The sequence below is a fragment of the Galeopterus variegatus genome, unplaced genomic scaffold (assembly GCF_000696425.1).
Source record: "Galeopterus variegatus unplaced genomic scaffold, G_variegatus-3.0.2 Scaffold5037, whole genome shotgun sequence".
In the NCBI taxonomy this organism is placed as follows: Eukaryota; Metazoa; Chordata; class Mammalia; order Dermoptera; family Cynocephalidae; genus Galeopterus; species Galeopterus variegatus.
The window spans coordinates 1589-16661 of NW_007731148.1; the positions used below are offsets into that span (position 1 = coordinate 1589).

The window sequence follows — 15073 nt, forward strand, 5'->3', positions numbered from 1 at the left end:
TAGATACTCAAAGATTCAAGAAATGTTGAAAATTAAGATGGCTTATTTTCCCTTGATCCGTAATCTGAATAACATACAATCTTCATATGTCAAGAGCTGGTAGACCCAATGTGCTAAAGAAAGCAATGGGAGAGATTATAGATATCTTGATTTGGGGTGACAGGTGGAGCAATGTCACAAATGTCAGAGTTAGTGCAAATGATGAACTCTCTGAAGTGCCCAGAAGCTAATTTGTGTATGCTTATTTCCTGTATTTCATTTTCAAACATCCCCCAGATTATAATTTCCCTTTATTTTGTTTTTCAGCTATTTCATGCTCATTTACTGGTACACTGAAAGTTAAAATACGGAAGCTTGTATCTGTATGACTGCTTGACCCTGTACAAATCATCACTTGCAACAACCCTCAGACACTACACATAACCTGGGTGACATCCTTGTCAGTCACTGGCTTCACGACATGCTTGCATGGTGTGACTACACTGTATGCTGCTGAAGAAGAAGGATGTGCTGATTAGGTATAGTCAAGAAAACATACTTATCAAAGATGAAATGTATGCTCTCTGAATTTCAGCAGGAATTTGATGAGACTCATCAAAGTCAGAAACTGCCTTTGGGAAACTGCCTTTGAGATCTCAGTTCTCAAAGAAGGCCCCCATATATTGATTTGTACTATTTCCAGATTGTGTAACTGAACCAAACTACAGAAAGGAGCATCTTTAATTTTCTCAGCTTCCATATGAGAGGACATGGAGATTGGCCATTGGAGGGCTCTTTTTTTTCTCTCTCTCTCTTCTATTTCTGTAAATGTGTACTGAAGAGTAATTTCCGATCCTGACTTCCTCAAATCTCTGACAAGCTGCTGCTTCTTGACTTGGAGGTAAATTCTCTTTTTGATTTGCGGCATCTGCAGTTAACATCTCCCACCTGGTCCTCATGCTGCCGTGGCTCTTGCTGCTGATCTGTGGTGAGTTGGACAACTCAGGGAAGGGTATGGAAGGGTACGGAATCATTGCACAGGGACCTCACTTCCTGAAGAGCTGTGGGGATGGCTCAGGACTAAGCTTGTGCCAGTTGATGCCCAGCAATGCTCAGGGATGCTCAGATCTCTACTTCCAACAGAGGGCTCAGACAGGCAGGAAGGGGGAGACACTGGAAAGCCAAATTTTTAAAGAACACTATTATTTCAGTTTTCATCTCATAGGAAGTGTTCACTGTCTTCCTTTCTGCCATTTATTCTGTCTTTGTTCTTGGTGTTTTCAACAGCCACAAAAAAAATCCAAACAACAAATTGGTCTCTCACTTTCTTGCCCTTCTTACTGTTGACATTACTTCCTTCTGTTTCTCTTTGGCTCCCCATTTCTGCTGTCAAACCTTGGAACTTATCACTCCTTTGTTTTCAGGATCCATTCTCTCCGCTACGCGGCATTTCTAGCTCACTTTCTGTAGCACTCTATTTCCAGCATGTCTTCAACTCCCCAGGATTACTTTTTAATTACTGGTTACTACACTTCCTGTGCTCACTTCTCACTGCACCCAGCTTAGATTCTGCAGTCCAGCACCATGACACTCCCTCAGGTACACCTTCATCTCTCTTTCCCCACAGCACTCTCCTGATTAACACACTTCCCTACATGCTTCACACTCTGCCTAAGCAGCTGAATGTGACTTTAAACAAAAGGCATAACCCTGCTTGCTTATCTTCCTTTAAATGTAGGAGCCCAAATTGTGGATGGACATCAGCAGTGCCAGGAATCCTCCCACATTTTCATGGTCCGTGCTCTCTCACTCTCGGTGACCACAATTTCATACCTTCCCCTTCCACCTCAGACTTATCCCATGCTACTTTCAATTTATAACTTTGCTTCACATTTTATTGAGAAAATAAAAGCAACCGGAAAACAGGTTTCTTATCTTTCTACTGCTGTGTGCACCAACCCACTCGTCTCTGCATTCATGTACTCTGCCTTCTCTCCCCCACCATGAATATATTGTCCCTCATTCTATCAAAGACGGGACTCTCCACTCGTGCATGGGGTCTAAGACCCTCTTGCTTTCTCAAAAACTTTTCTCCATCGCCAAAATGTTTCTCCATTTTAGATTTTTCCCATAAATATACAAACAGGCTACAATATCTTTTATCATAAAATAACAGAAACATGACCTGATGGTGTTTTTTTTCATTCACTGAACCATCTCTCTGTCTCCCTCTATAAAGTTTTCAGAGAGTTGCTACTTTTGCTTTACTTCCTCACGTCCTTTCTTTCTTTAAAATTCATTTTTAATTTGCATTACACTAAAATTCACCTTTTTTGAAACACTGTCTATGATTTTTGACAAAGGTTAAGAGTCATGCTACCACCAGCACAATCAAAATACAGTAGAACATTTCCATCACTTCAAACATTCCCTCATGCCCTCAATCCCTGCATGGTCAAGTCTTCCTCCAGTCCTAACCCCTGGCATTTGCTACATTGTTTTAGGTCCTTGTAGTTCTTCCTCGTCCTTTCTTGAGCCCACTTCAATCAATCTTTCATCCCCACATTCCTCTGAAACTCCTCTTGTACCCTGGCATTTGCTACATTGTTTTAGGTCCTTGTAGTTCTTCCTCATCCTTTCTTGAGCCCACTTCAATCAATCTTTCATCCCCACATTCCTCTGAAACTCCTCTTGTTGATATCATCAACTACCTCCACGCTGCTAATCCAGGAGTCAATTTTCATTTCTTATCTTACCCAACCTCTTGGGGGTGTTTGACATGGTTGATCACTCCCTCTTCTGAAAACACTTTTTCTCTTGGCTTCCTGAATACTGGTTTTCTTTGCTGGTTTTCTTTCTAATTCAATACCTGCTATTTCTCAGAATCTTTGCTGGATTCTATACTGACCACAAAATGTTGGACCTTCCCAACATTGATACCTCGACTTCTCTTCTCCACCCATACTCATTTGCACAAGTTATATAACTTTGTCAATTTACATCACACTTTAAGCTTAAACTCAAGCTTATTTCTCCAACTTTGACCTCTCCTTTGAGCACCTTTCATGTAAGCCATTCAGGTATCTAGTAGGCATTTTAGACTCGAACAGATCTCTTGATCTTCCACCTGTACCACCACCACCACCACAAAACTTAACTATTTCTCCTCCCCACTTCTCCATCTCAGTAAATGTCACCATCATCATTCAGTTGCTGTGACCAAAAATTTGGGAGTTATACGTAATTCCGCTCTCTTATTTTAAGACACTGTCTATTCAATTCATAAACAATTCTTATTGATCCTACTTTTAAAATTTATACTGAAACCCAACCACTTCACAGCACCAGAACTGCCTAATCTGAGCTATTATCTTTACTCTCCTAGACTAAATTCTCACTGATGTTCTCCCTGCTTCTCTTGCATTTCTATTGTCTACTTTCCTCACGGGTCAGAGTGATCTTATAAATGTAAATGAAGTCAGAACAGTCCATGGTTGCCCATCACTTCAGAATAAAATCCAAAGCTGTTTTCAAGTCCATAAAGCCCCCTGTGACTGGTCCCTGCCTACTTCTCACATCCCAATACCTCCCACTGTCCCCCCACCTATTTAAGCTCCAGGTACTTCAATAGGCTCCACCCATTGAAGCCATTCCCTCCTGGACAAGCTCATTCCCTCCTCAAGGTCCTTACATTTGTTATTTTCTTTGCCAGGAATGCTCTTTCTTAAATATTCAGAAGACTTGCTTCCTGATTTCATTCAAGTTTCGGAATTAGGATCTATCTAAGTAGCCAAGACCATCCTAAGATACTCTTATTTCTCTGATTTATTTTTCTTATGACACCAATTATCCTCTGAAATCATATTATATACTTATTTTTAAATTGGCTCTCTCCCCATATAATGTAAATTATTTCACAGCAGAGATTGTCATTCATGTTCACTCCTGTCACCGACATGCACAGTGCCTGGCATATAGTAAGCACTCAAAATTATTTGTTGTGTGAATGAATACTTAAACTGCAATTTTTATGCTAGCCTCCACTGACTCTCTCTTTCTACCCAAGGGACTAATTATTCAAATAAACATTTAACCTAAAAAAGTAGGTATTTCAGATTAAACATGGGTTAAAATAGATAATAATGAGGCAATATTTACTGAATGCTAAGTAAATTCCAGGCATTATTCTAAGCACTTTATGGGTATCAACTTAGTAAATCTTCATAAAAACTCTATGAAGTAGGTACTGTTATTACTGTTATAGTCTTCATTATGCAAGAAAGGAAACTAAAGCAGAGAGAGGTGGAGCATTTTCCCCAGGGTCACACAGCTTTTAAGAGAAGAGCCAGGATTCAAATCTATGCTATTTAGCTACAAAGCCTGCATTTTCTCCAGAACTTTCCCTTCTTAAACACTATGCCATACTGTTATGGTCAAATCCTTGGGATAGGAGAGACTCTTCGGTGGAATCGGAATTCTTTCTCTGGTCCTAAATTTCCTATGACCTGAAGTTGGTAAACAAAGGGGCCCCCTGCTTTGAGTCCTTGCATCCCTCCTGCCTGACTCCATTGTTACTATGAGGCAGTGAGTCTAGAGCTAGATCATCAAGACTTTGAGAGGAGGAGGTGGGAGTGGAATAAGGGGCTTGAAGAGGGAGCTGCTAGGTAGTTAAGAACAAAGGCATCATCTCCTAATTACAGGTGAAAGAAGCTATTGGAAATTACTTTATGATCATAAAAAAGAACCATGTGTTGTTTTGTAGGCGGGTGTTCTGTGGGTGATATGGAATGAAGGAAAAGCAACAGAGAGAAAAAAGGAAGGAAGGAAGGTGTGAAGGAAGAAGGAGGAAGATAAGCAGGGAGGGAGGCAGATGAGGAAAGGAGAGAGAAAGAGTGAAGGATGAAGAGGAGGGAAAGAGGAAGGTAGAGACGTGGGGAGGGCACGAGGGAAAGAGGGCGTACTGTTCGGAAAGCTCTCAGAAGAGTTAAACTTTGTGGCTGTGTGGAAGTTGCTGCTCTGTACTGATCTCTGCTGAATTCCCTCCCAGGTCCACTCTGTGAACCCATCGGTGAGTTGCATTTCCCTTTCTTCTTCACGGTCTGTGGGTATCTTGTTACTCAGATCAGCACAGGAGGCCTGTGATGGCCATCTGAGCAGCCCCTGCCTGTCCAAGACACATCCGGGCAACTGCTGCTGAGGTGTACAAACATGAGTGGCTGCTGGCCCGGGCTGCTCTGTGTTCACACCAATCCATGCACCTGACATGTGTCTGCTCAGCTGGGAGAGCAGGTCTTGCTCTGACCCTCTAAGGAACACAGTCTTATTTCTGGGAAGTCCCAGCATAGAGAGGAAGATGCCATTTGCACAAGGAAGGCAGAAGGCACTGAAGATTCATGTGAGAAGAATCTCTGTCCTCCCAGCCTCAGGGGCTGCAGGTCCTGTGTGCTCTTCAGCTGGGTGCTCCACCAGGGGTGATGGAGGAAAGGATGAAATCACGCATCCGTGGAAAACAACATTACAGTCAATCCTTGGGCCATATGAGATAAGAAGTAATACTGTTGCCTCCTTCCTATTTTTTAGCTTCACTCTGCAGCCACAATTGTTACCCCAGCACATTGTCTCAGACTCTGGTTTACGCAAACTTACCTCATCATTCTGATCCTGATTCAAAGTCTTACCTCTACCAGAGGTAGAGAGTTGGAAATTTTCCCCTCACAAGGAAAATTTCACTACAGTATGTTCAAATCTGATATATGTGAGAACTTCTCTCTTGGACATAAAATACTAATCACAGGGTTGCAAGAAATTGTCCTGCCACCTCAGGTACACAGACTGCAAGTGCAGCAGGGGAACACAGGATCAAGAATTCCTGGGACTAGAGAGACCGGAATCAGCCTCACCTCCTGGGTTCCTCACATATGTTTGTCCAAGTCTGACTCATGCCTTGTGTCAATGTCATGCATGCTTTGTGCCTGGTCTAACCTTTACCCATAAACCCGAGTGCCCAATCTCAGAAATCCAAAGCCATATCAAGGATGAAGAAGCAAAGTTTCTGCCACCAGGTAGTCTCTGCTGCCAGAGAATTATTCGAAACATGCTCTGACCTGCAAGGCTGAGCTCCAGGCCCCTTGTAATCAGCCCGGTCAGGTTTCCTACTTCATCTCCACCCCAGCCCCATTCTGAAGAATGGGTTACAGGTGCCTAAATACCTTTTTTATTCCCTTCCCTGCTCAGCTCCAAAAACTGCTGCTCCTTAGTCCTCTGGAGAGCAAGTGACTCTGAGGTACAGGGTATTCGATGCCCCAGGATAGAGCAAACATTCTGGTACTATGGGTGGAATTAATGTTTAAAAGTTTCCAGGGAAAAGTTTTAAAGTTTTTCCAGTAGGAAAGTTTGGAGATTATAGATATCGAATGAGAAATCACCCCTCAGTGATCCAGAGCACTTGGCATTTTCATCTGGTGAGGAAAAAAGAACCTTCTCTTAGAAAAATTATTAAAATTTGCCAAAAGGCAGGGTCCCTGAGGATTGGATATACAAATGCCCAAAGAGCCAGTGCAATTGGGGATTGTGACATTTCATGGGCTGCTGCAACCCGGGAGAGAGGCAGGTATAGGGATAAGGAAAGAAGTGAGAGCAGAACACAATTTTAACCACCTTTATTTATCCGAAAAGAGCTTCTAAGTTCCAAAAGGATACATTCCTGAGGTTTAAAGTATGGGTTAAATTTGTTCCTTATATCATAGCCTCTAAAGAGGTTTGTATAGAAGACCCAGATCAAGGGAGCTGGGCTGTGTGAATGGAGGGTGCAGGGCATGTCCAGGCAAGTGCATCCCTTTCTTTCCAATAGGAATAGCAAAAATTGGGGCAGGATAGAGTCAGCCAAGAAGGCATTAAGCTCCTCTATATCTTTCCCAGACTGACTGGTCCTCCAGGTTCCTTATTCTGTCTTTGAAAGAGATAGTGTGAGTCTGAGGTGCAGGGGAAAGGGAACAGAAGAAAATAACCAACATGGCTTACAACAAGGAACAAAGAAATATATTCACTTTTTCTAAAACTTCACACTTCACCGTCTCCAATGCCAATGGTGCTGGCTCTGAGAAAGATGTTTTTAGTTCACAGATAGAAATTTCAAGAAGTATAAGATCCAAGTCAAAGGTAAGGGTTGCCTTCTGATAGGAGATGCTGCTGCACAGGGACAGATGTGCTGGGGTGAACAGGGTGGGCTCGTACCAGAGGAAAGCCATAGGCACCTTGGGGGGTTGTGGTGGTTATATGAGGGGTGGTCTGTTTGTCCAACTGGCTGTGGCTTTGCATCTTCTTTGCAAGGGCTGAGAACAAAAAGTACCTCTCACCAGAAACTCTGAACCCCATTGCCCTGGAATTTGTGTTTAATTCTTCTCTCTAGAGCTGTTTCTGATAGCCAAGCCATCAAGGCCCATAGAGGGGAGCCCAGTGACCCTCACCTGTAAGGCCCATCACCTTCCACAGAAGCCAGTGGCTCAGCTCCAGTTCTGCTTCTTCAGAGATGGCTGGGCCCAGAGGCTGGGCTGTAGCAGCTCCCCACAGCTCCAGATTGCCACCATGTGGAAAGAAGACTCAGGGTCCTACTGGTGTGAAGCACAGACAATGTCATCCAAGGTCATACGGATGGGCAGTGGCAGGCGGCTGCTCCTCCCCATCTGTAGGGTGCTGCTTCTGCAAGAATAGAAGCTGTCCGAGAGATGCACCTGAGTTTCTGTCTTTGTCAGGGTTCTTAAGTGATCTTCCCTTGTCCCTGCTGTTTTCATTCAGCAAACAGAAGAGTATCTCAGAAACTGTTACCATATATCTTCACTGTGCTGGAGGATGTGGGCGAATTAGCTGCATAATGTTTGGTCTCTGACCACAGGTGATGCTCATCCAGCACTTTCAACAACTAGCGTGAAATAGGTGATGTTTTGTTGAACATGGCTGACTGTCAATAGAGACTTCAGAGAAGGGAGAAATCTGACTAAAGTGGTAAGAGAGGCTTTGTGGAAGAAGTGTGTGGAATAGGTTATTGGAGAAGGGATTGTGGAAGAGAAGTTGAGGCTTGATTTTGAAAGATAAAAAGAAAAGAGAGAGTGTTTTGTGACTTTCACCCATGCTATTCCATGTCAGGGGGGACACTTCTGACATCCTCTCCCATTCTCAGACAACAATGAGCCATAAAGCAAACATCTAATACCCCTGGAAGGCTGGGATTCCTAAGAATTATTAAAAATTCAACACTAGTGAAACTGAACCACCACCATCACAACAAAACCCATTGAACAGTTCATAGGCAGCAGGCCCCGTTCTAGAACTTCACATATGGTGTTTAATTGAACCCTCACCACTACAGGCGATAACTATGGCTACCATCCCCATTTTACAGATGGGAAATTGAGTCTCAGAGAAGTTAAGTAATTTGATGAAGCATGCACAGCAAGTAAGAGTTGAAACCAGTATTCACACCAGGCAGTTTGATTTACAATTTGGACTTGTAATCACTATACTATTGTGCCTTGAAAAATGAAATCAGGGTATGTCATCCTAGGGAGGGAGGGGATGCCAATCCTTTAGGGCAATATTATGTTGTCTTTCTTACCCTACCACCATCAACCCAACCAATGCTGATTCCAAATCAGCAGAATCCCACCCCCTCCCCCGATTAAACTGTATAAATCATTGACTTTACCCGTGGCCTTTACTTTCAGAACTGTCACACCTACTCTCTGTCCCTGAAACTCTCCCTACTCAGAGCCTTCCTATGTCATCTTGTGTTTATGCAGGATTCCCTGTCTCTGATGTGAGCTTGGAGACCCGGCCCCCAGGGGGACAAGTGATAGAGGGAGATAAGCTGGTCCTCGTCTGCTCGGTTGCTAAGGGCACAGGAGACATCACCTTCCTCTGGTACAAAGGGGTCTTGGGTGTAAACCTAGAAACAAAGACCCAGCGTTCACTGACAGCGGAGTTTGAGATCCTTACAGTGAGGGAAAGCGACGCTGAACAATATTACTGTGCAGCTGACAATGGCTATGGCCCCAGTCTCAGTGGACTGGTGAGCATCACTGTCAGAAGTAAGTTCCATTACCCTCATAAAGGCCAGCAGGTCTCAAACTGGGCTCTGCCATTCCTTGGGGCACACTGAGGAAGTTCAGTGGGGCTGAGCCTCTGCAGGCAGGTATTATGAGTCTGTCACATCATCAGAGACTCTTTCTGACAGTCCACTATCTCTGTCAGTTCCAGTGTCTCGCCCTGTCATCACCCTCAGCACTCCCAGGGCCCAGGCTATGGTGGGGGATGTGGTGGAGCTTCACTGTGAGGCCCTGAGAGGCTCTCCCCCAATCCTCTACTGGTTTTATCATGAGGATGTCACCTTGGGGAGTAGCTCAGCGCCCTCTGGAGGAGGAGCATCCTTCAACCTCTCCCTGACCACAGAACAATCTGGAAACTACTCCTGTGAGGCTGACAATGGCCTGAGGACTCAGCGCAGTGAGGCAGTGGCACTCAACTTCACAGGTATAGCTCAGGCTGTGGAACTGCCTTGGTCAATGTCTCTTTCCCAGCACCCTGGGAGAGGCTCACTGACCCCACAGTGCTTCTGGTGGTGTGCTGTCAAAGATGGGGATCCTTCAGATGGTGCTGTCACGGGCCATGTGTCTGAGGGGTGGGAGGATGTGAAGGTTGGGTGCTTCTCTTTCCTTTTCATCAGCGTGACAAGCTGAAAGTCCCTGCAGCAGACCTTGGGCACAACCCACACCCAAGATGTCTGCTCTCCAAACCCAAGACCTTCCTTCACCTGCTCATGCACAGGTTTCTCCCCTCAGTGCCTGTCAGGGACAAAAGGGATCGTCATCTTACTTCAGGAGTCATTGAGGGGCTGCTTGGCACCCTTTGTCCTGCCACTGTGGCCCTACTATTTTGTTACTGGCTCAAGAGAAAAATAGGTTAGTATTCATACAGATTGGTATTCTGTTACTGTGATCTTTGTTTTCACTAAAATAGAATGGATTGGGGACATGTATACTGCAAGGGATGAATGTATGTCATTAGCCACCTTGCCTACAGATCTGCTCACAACCCTTAGCACATAGAACAACACCTGTTAAAGTAGTGCAATGTTTTTGGTAAAGTTCTCCATTCCCCAAGTGTTATCAGATGAGGTTCAACTGATATCTTGTGCTTCTATGATTTAATTTTTAAACAGAGATTTGACTCTGTTTAAAACAATCAGCCACTAGAAGAGAAATAGTTTAGCAGCTCCAGCTGTACTGAGCATTGCCCAGTTCTAAAGTTCATGATCAATTCTTATTGACCTCGGAGTGTTGCCACATGCTTTTCCTTCTCCCTGAAATGCTCACCCACATGCCCACACATTCTATTCACTGCTGGATCTTTCTCACTTATTAGCTGAAATGTCATTTTCTCCAAGAGGCTTCCCCTGGCCACACAGCCTACAACTGTTCCCTTCTATTATGAGTTTCAAATAATTTATCTTCAAATTTGATCATAGTTGGTAAATACATGTTTATTTATATGTTTAACCTTGGCCCCTTGTTCTCCATTGAGCAATTTGGAGATGGGGCAAAAGAGGACAACGTGAGATTCTCATTTAAATTCCAAGCTATTCTGGCATCTCTAGGCTTCTCACCCCAACTACAACATGGCTGTGACAGTGTCTGCCTTGGAGGACTTTTGTCACCACAGGATTGGGTGGTGTGGTTGTGAAACCAAAAACAAGACATAATAGACAGGAGGGTTTAGAGACTTGCATTTACAACCTAGCCTGGGTGCTGATATGCTTTGGACAGCTGGCTTAACTATTCTGGACCCAAGCCTCCTCATCTGCAGAACGAAGATTCTGTGGATGATTGCCAGGATGTGCTCCCTACACACAGTGGCCTCCCCACCCGAGGGCTATGTGAAAGTACTGAGAAGGAGGGTTCTTCTGCTGACATGCATGCTCATTTGTTTGACTTGCAGGAAGGTGTTCATCCAGAGATCCACCCAGGTGAGGCCTCTGCTTTTTCCATATGTGCTGATAAATGTAGAAACACTTATTTTAAAAAATTTGAATTATCCTCTCATGAGTTTTTTTCCTGTCTTATCATACCCACAACTCACCCCCAAGTTCTCCCACTGCCAACTTTGAACTTTCATTTGCTCTTTCTCTTCTTTTAGATTTCATATGTTAACTAATTACTTTAATCATTTTATCATTTTTCCTATTGATCCCCTTCAATACATCTGCAGAATAAGAAAGTTACATTGCTTTGACCAGGACTAGTCAATATCTGAGGGTCTGTAAGTCATTCTGCTGAGTGCTGAGAGGCATAAAAATATGAAAAGATCTTGAGAGTCTTAAAAGTCTTTTAGGGTAGGTAAGATATAGACATATTTCTGGAATGCCAGACAGAGAGTAAGATATGGAAAAATTATGATGAAATGCATTAGACGTTTAGAAAAGGAAAAGGTTTTAAATATACTTCCACCTAGAGATACCAATTTTAGCTGATATATTTTTATTGTGCATCATCATTTATGCTAACAGTATGAAGATATTTTTTTCCAAATCAGAGTAGCACTCTTTCAGTGCATGCTTATGACCATTTTTTCCTGCCCCTTCCTCAAGTTGCTTATTCTTCCCAGCCACCTATTTTCCATTTGGGATGCATCAATATTTCTTTATTTAATATTTATGGAACACCTATGATGTGAATGGCCATATTCTGCATATGGGCAATACCACAGTGAGCCAGTCAGACACCCTGTAGTGTATTCTTGTAATGCCCCACTCAGTTCATGTATGGGGCTGTGGCTTGTAACATGCAGTTCTGCCTTCCAGTTGCTAATTTTCCTGTGAATTAGCATTCAGCTCAGGACCCTTTCCAACAAGCTTGTCTTCTTCAGTGTCTTAAATCTCAGGTAGTGATGTCTGGGATATCTGGGATGCTCTCCCAGATAGATAACATGTGTTTCTGTGTTTGCAGGACCCCTCCCAGGTCTAAACCCCAAGAATCCAGCTACCTCAACTCACCAGCCCCAGTGCAGCTAGAGCCTGTATATGAAAATGGTGAGGCTTCCCAAATGACCCGGGCCAAAGTGGGTAGAGCAAGCTGGGGAAGGGGCAATGGGGTGACATCTGCTAGCCAAACCTGCCCCTGCAGTGCCCCAGCCTCCTCTACAAATAAATGACTTATCTCTGCTCATGGCTGTGATAGGTGGTAGGTATGGAGTAAGTTAAAGGGCAGGAAGAAGGGACTATGTCATGATGTCTCCTTTCTTTTCTTGAAGTGAATGTTGTAAGCAGAGATGGAGTTTATTCATTGGTTTACTGTATCCAGCAGGAACAGAAATCAGCAGCAGGTGAGACGTGGCGGGGGGGAGGGGGTTGAATCTGTTCTTGACTTTTGACTTTCCTGGAACCAAGATGACAATCAGTGGCTGTGCATGGCAGTATGGCAGCATTCTTCAGAATGGCTGCTTCTGCCCCTGGAGCTGAATGTAAGCATTGCTGTGCCTATTCGAAGACTGACCTTTGGTCTGGAAACTGCCTCCAGTGACGCCCAGTGCTGATGCTAATTTGGCTTACTCTATGCTCACTCCCCAGTCATATAGCAGCACTGGAGATGGTGGCTTCCACCTGCCTTCTCTGAGTAGCCCTGCACACTCCTGTACCACCCCATCACAACAGCCTGGTTGCTGCTGCTGTCCCATCCTACACATGGTGGGCCCAGAAAAGCTGAGAGGTATAAAGGCCTCTGTTATGCCAAGAGGGGCCTACTTACCTCTCAGAGAGCAAAGGAATCATATTTGTGAGAGAAAAGCAAAACAAAATATTAGCGAAAATCAATCCATGGGAAATAGATGGAAGAGAAAGAAATCTTTATTAGCATGAGTTTAGTGAAGGACATTCAATGTTACTAGAATCTCACAGCACTTACCTTTTTCCTCACAGTAAAACCCCCGAGGACACATCTGGAGAATCAAGTGAGAGTCGGTATTGTTCTTTCCTTCGTGCTCTTTTTTTCTTTACTCTACGGACTGATTCTCAAACTTCTTCTTTTTTTTTTTTTTTTTTTTTATTTTGTCAGTATGTTGGTGTCTCATTATTTATTTATTTATTTATTAAATTTTATTTTATTTTGTCAATATACAATATGGTTGATCATTGTGGCCAGTTACCGAAACCTCCCTCCCTCTCCCCCCTCCCTCCCAACAATCTCCTTTCTGTTCACTTGTCGTATCAACTTCAAGGAATTGTAATTGTTGTGTCTTCTTCCCTCCCCCCTGCAGGTAATTTTGTAGTTATTTATTTATTTTTAGCTTCCACAAATAAGTGAGAACATGTGGTATTTCTCTTTCTGTGCCTGACTTGTTTCACTTAATATAATTCTTTCTAGGTCCATCCACGTTGTTGCAAATGGCAATATTTCATTCTTTTTTATAGCAGAGTAGTATTCCATTGTGTAGATATACCACATTTTCCATATCCACTCATCTGATTATAGCCCCTTAGGAAGAGCAGAAGATCCCATGATATACCTCCTCCCTTATCTTCCAACAGAATAGAAGTAAAAGCACTTAGTTATACCAAAGTGTTAGTATACAAGGAATTTTGTAGGCTTACTTATACATTTACTTTAGTAATGAGCATACGGATAATTCGAAGTTAAACCACAGTGTGTATCTACTCTAAAAATTCTATTTATTTAAAAATCTTCTTCCTAAGACACTGTTAAACCATACATCCATCACTTTGTGCCGTAAGGTTAACAAAGTAATCTGTAGCAAACTAAATCAATATTGAGTGAAGCTAAGCTAATGGTGATTTGTGTCATGAAAAATCAGTAATTTGTAAACCTTGAACAATTCAAGATATCACTGATAATACAAAAAATACCTTCTAAAAGTTGCAGGAATTCCAACCCCGCATGTGTGCAATGACAGTAGGTGCTTTGTAATTTTGTCTAGTGGAGTGTGGCAGCTAGAGATCTCAGGATGGGATTCAAGTCCTTGGTAAACTAAGACTAAATTTGGTTTATGAATACAAAATTCTGACATCCTTAGAAAATGACATCCTGTGGGACTGCCTAATAATGGCCCATAATAATAAGGGAAGAAAGGCCTTATATGTTTGGATCAGTTCGAAGCTCATCAGGAACACCTCTGTAGCCCACCAGTGGGCTGCAGGCCCTTTAAAAATGCTGGTCTAGGTCCACAGTCTTCCAAGAGGCTCTAATTTATGTGCTGCATGATACACCATGACAGGCTGCATCTGGGCTAATTAAGAAGAGGACCAGTGGAATGCATGTTCTACTTGTCTTCTCTGCTGTGGTCCTATCAATGTACCTTTGCTTCCAGGTCGGCTTAGACATCTATTCTAGGCTGAGGAAGACAAATATTACAGACATGGACTACGAAGATGCTATGTAAAGTAATGGAAGAGTCTGCTGAGAACCATCCATGAATCCAAGCCTCAGACTCAACATATTCTTCACTGATGCTGGGGAGTCAGCTTTCCAGTACACCTCACCCAGGTGTTTTTCTCCATGATTTTATTCCTTCATCTGCTTTGAAGTGAAGTTGGCACCAGCCCTGAAGAAACCAATCAGGAGAACCAACATAGACACAGGAATGGGAAGGGGTTCCACTCCTGAACCTGATTCCTCTTGGTTCTTTAGGGAACAGGTCAAAGTGTGCTTTTACTTTTTATAAGAGGAAATAGGATGGGATAAGAGAAATTGGAGTCTTGGGGTGGAGAGTGCATGAACCCAAGGTTAGTGATTTTGCAGGTCTGCTCCATAAAGAGAATTGTGTCCACTACTTTGTCCAAGTGTTCTCTGCTTGGACAGTTTATACCCCAGCCCTGCCTCTTACATTAATCATCCTGTTTCCACCTCAAATATGCAATTGCATATATTCTGAGTCACTGTTACCAAGTTAGAATTAAAACAAAGTCACATAAAAACTTATTGTGATTTCACTCATTTTTAGTGACATATTTTGTATACACAGGCCAATCTAACACCCCCGTATTGATTAGTCTTTGTTTCGCCACATCTAGAGTTCTGTGTTTGTTGCAGCC

The 15073-nt window shown here is 43.2% G+C and overlaps 1 protein-coding gene across 2 annotated transcripts; it reads left to right on the plus strand.

The window, feature by feature from the left end:
• The first annotated feature begins 936 nt into the window (after window positions 1-936).
• On the plus strand, window positions 937-14421 carry FCRL1 (Fc receptor-like 1). Of its 2 annotated transcripts, none has more exons than XM_008588789.1 (11): window positions 937-967; window positions 5027-5047; window positions 7388-7636; window positions 8775-9062; window positions 9226-9504; window positions 9813-9932; window positions 10969-10996; window positions 11976-12058; window positions 12280-12361; window positions 12957-12975; window positions 14350-14421. In XM_008588789.1, exons 1-11 carry the CDS (start codon window positions 937-939, stop codon window positions 14419-14421), a joined length of 1272 nt encoding a protein of 423 aa, XP_008587011.1. The 2 variants fall into 2 exon arrangements, with proteins under 2 accessions (XP_008587011.1, XP_008587012.1); XM_008588790.1 differs by having other exon boundaries at window positions 12280-12358.
• Window positions 14422-15073: the final 652 nt, after the last annotated feature.

Excerpts from the sequence above, each read along its gene's own strand:
- FCRL1 (XM_008588789.1), top strand. The coding sequence starts at position 937 with ATGCTGCCGTGGCTCTTGCTGCTGATCTGTG. Across the intron at positions 7,637-8,774 it reads CAAGGTCATACGGATGGGCA|GATTCCCTGTCTCTGATGTG; the intron begins GTGGCAGGCGGC and ends GTGTTTATGCAG. Across the intron at positions 9,505-9,812 it reads AGTGGCACTCAACTTCACAG|TGCCTGTCAGGGACAAAAGG; the intron begins GTATAGCTCAGG and ends TTCTCCCCTCAG.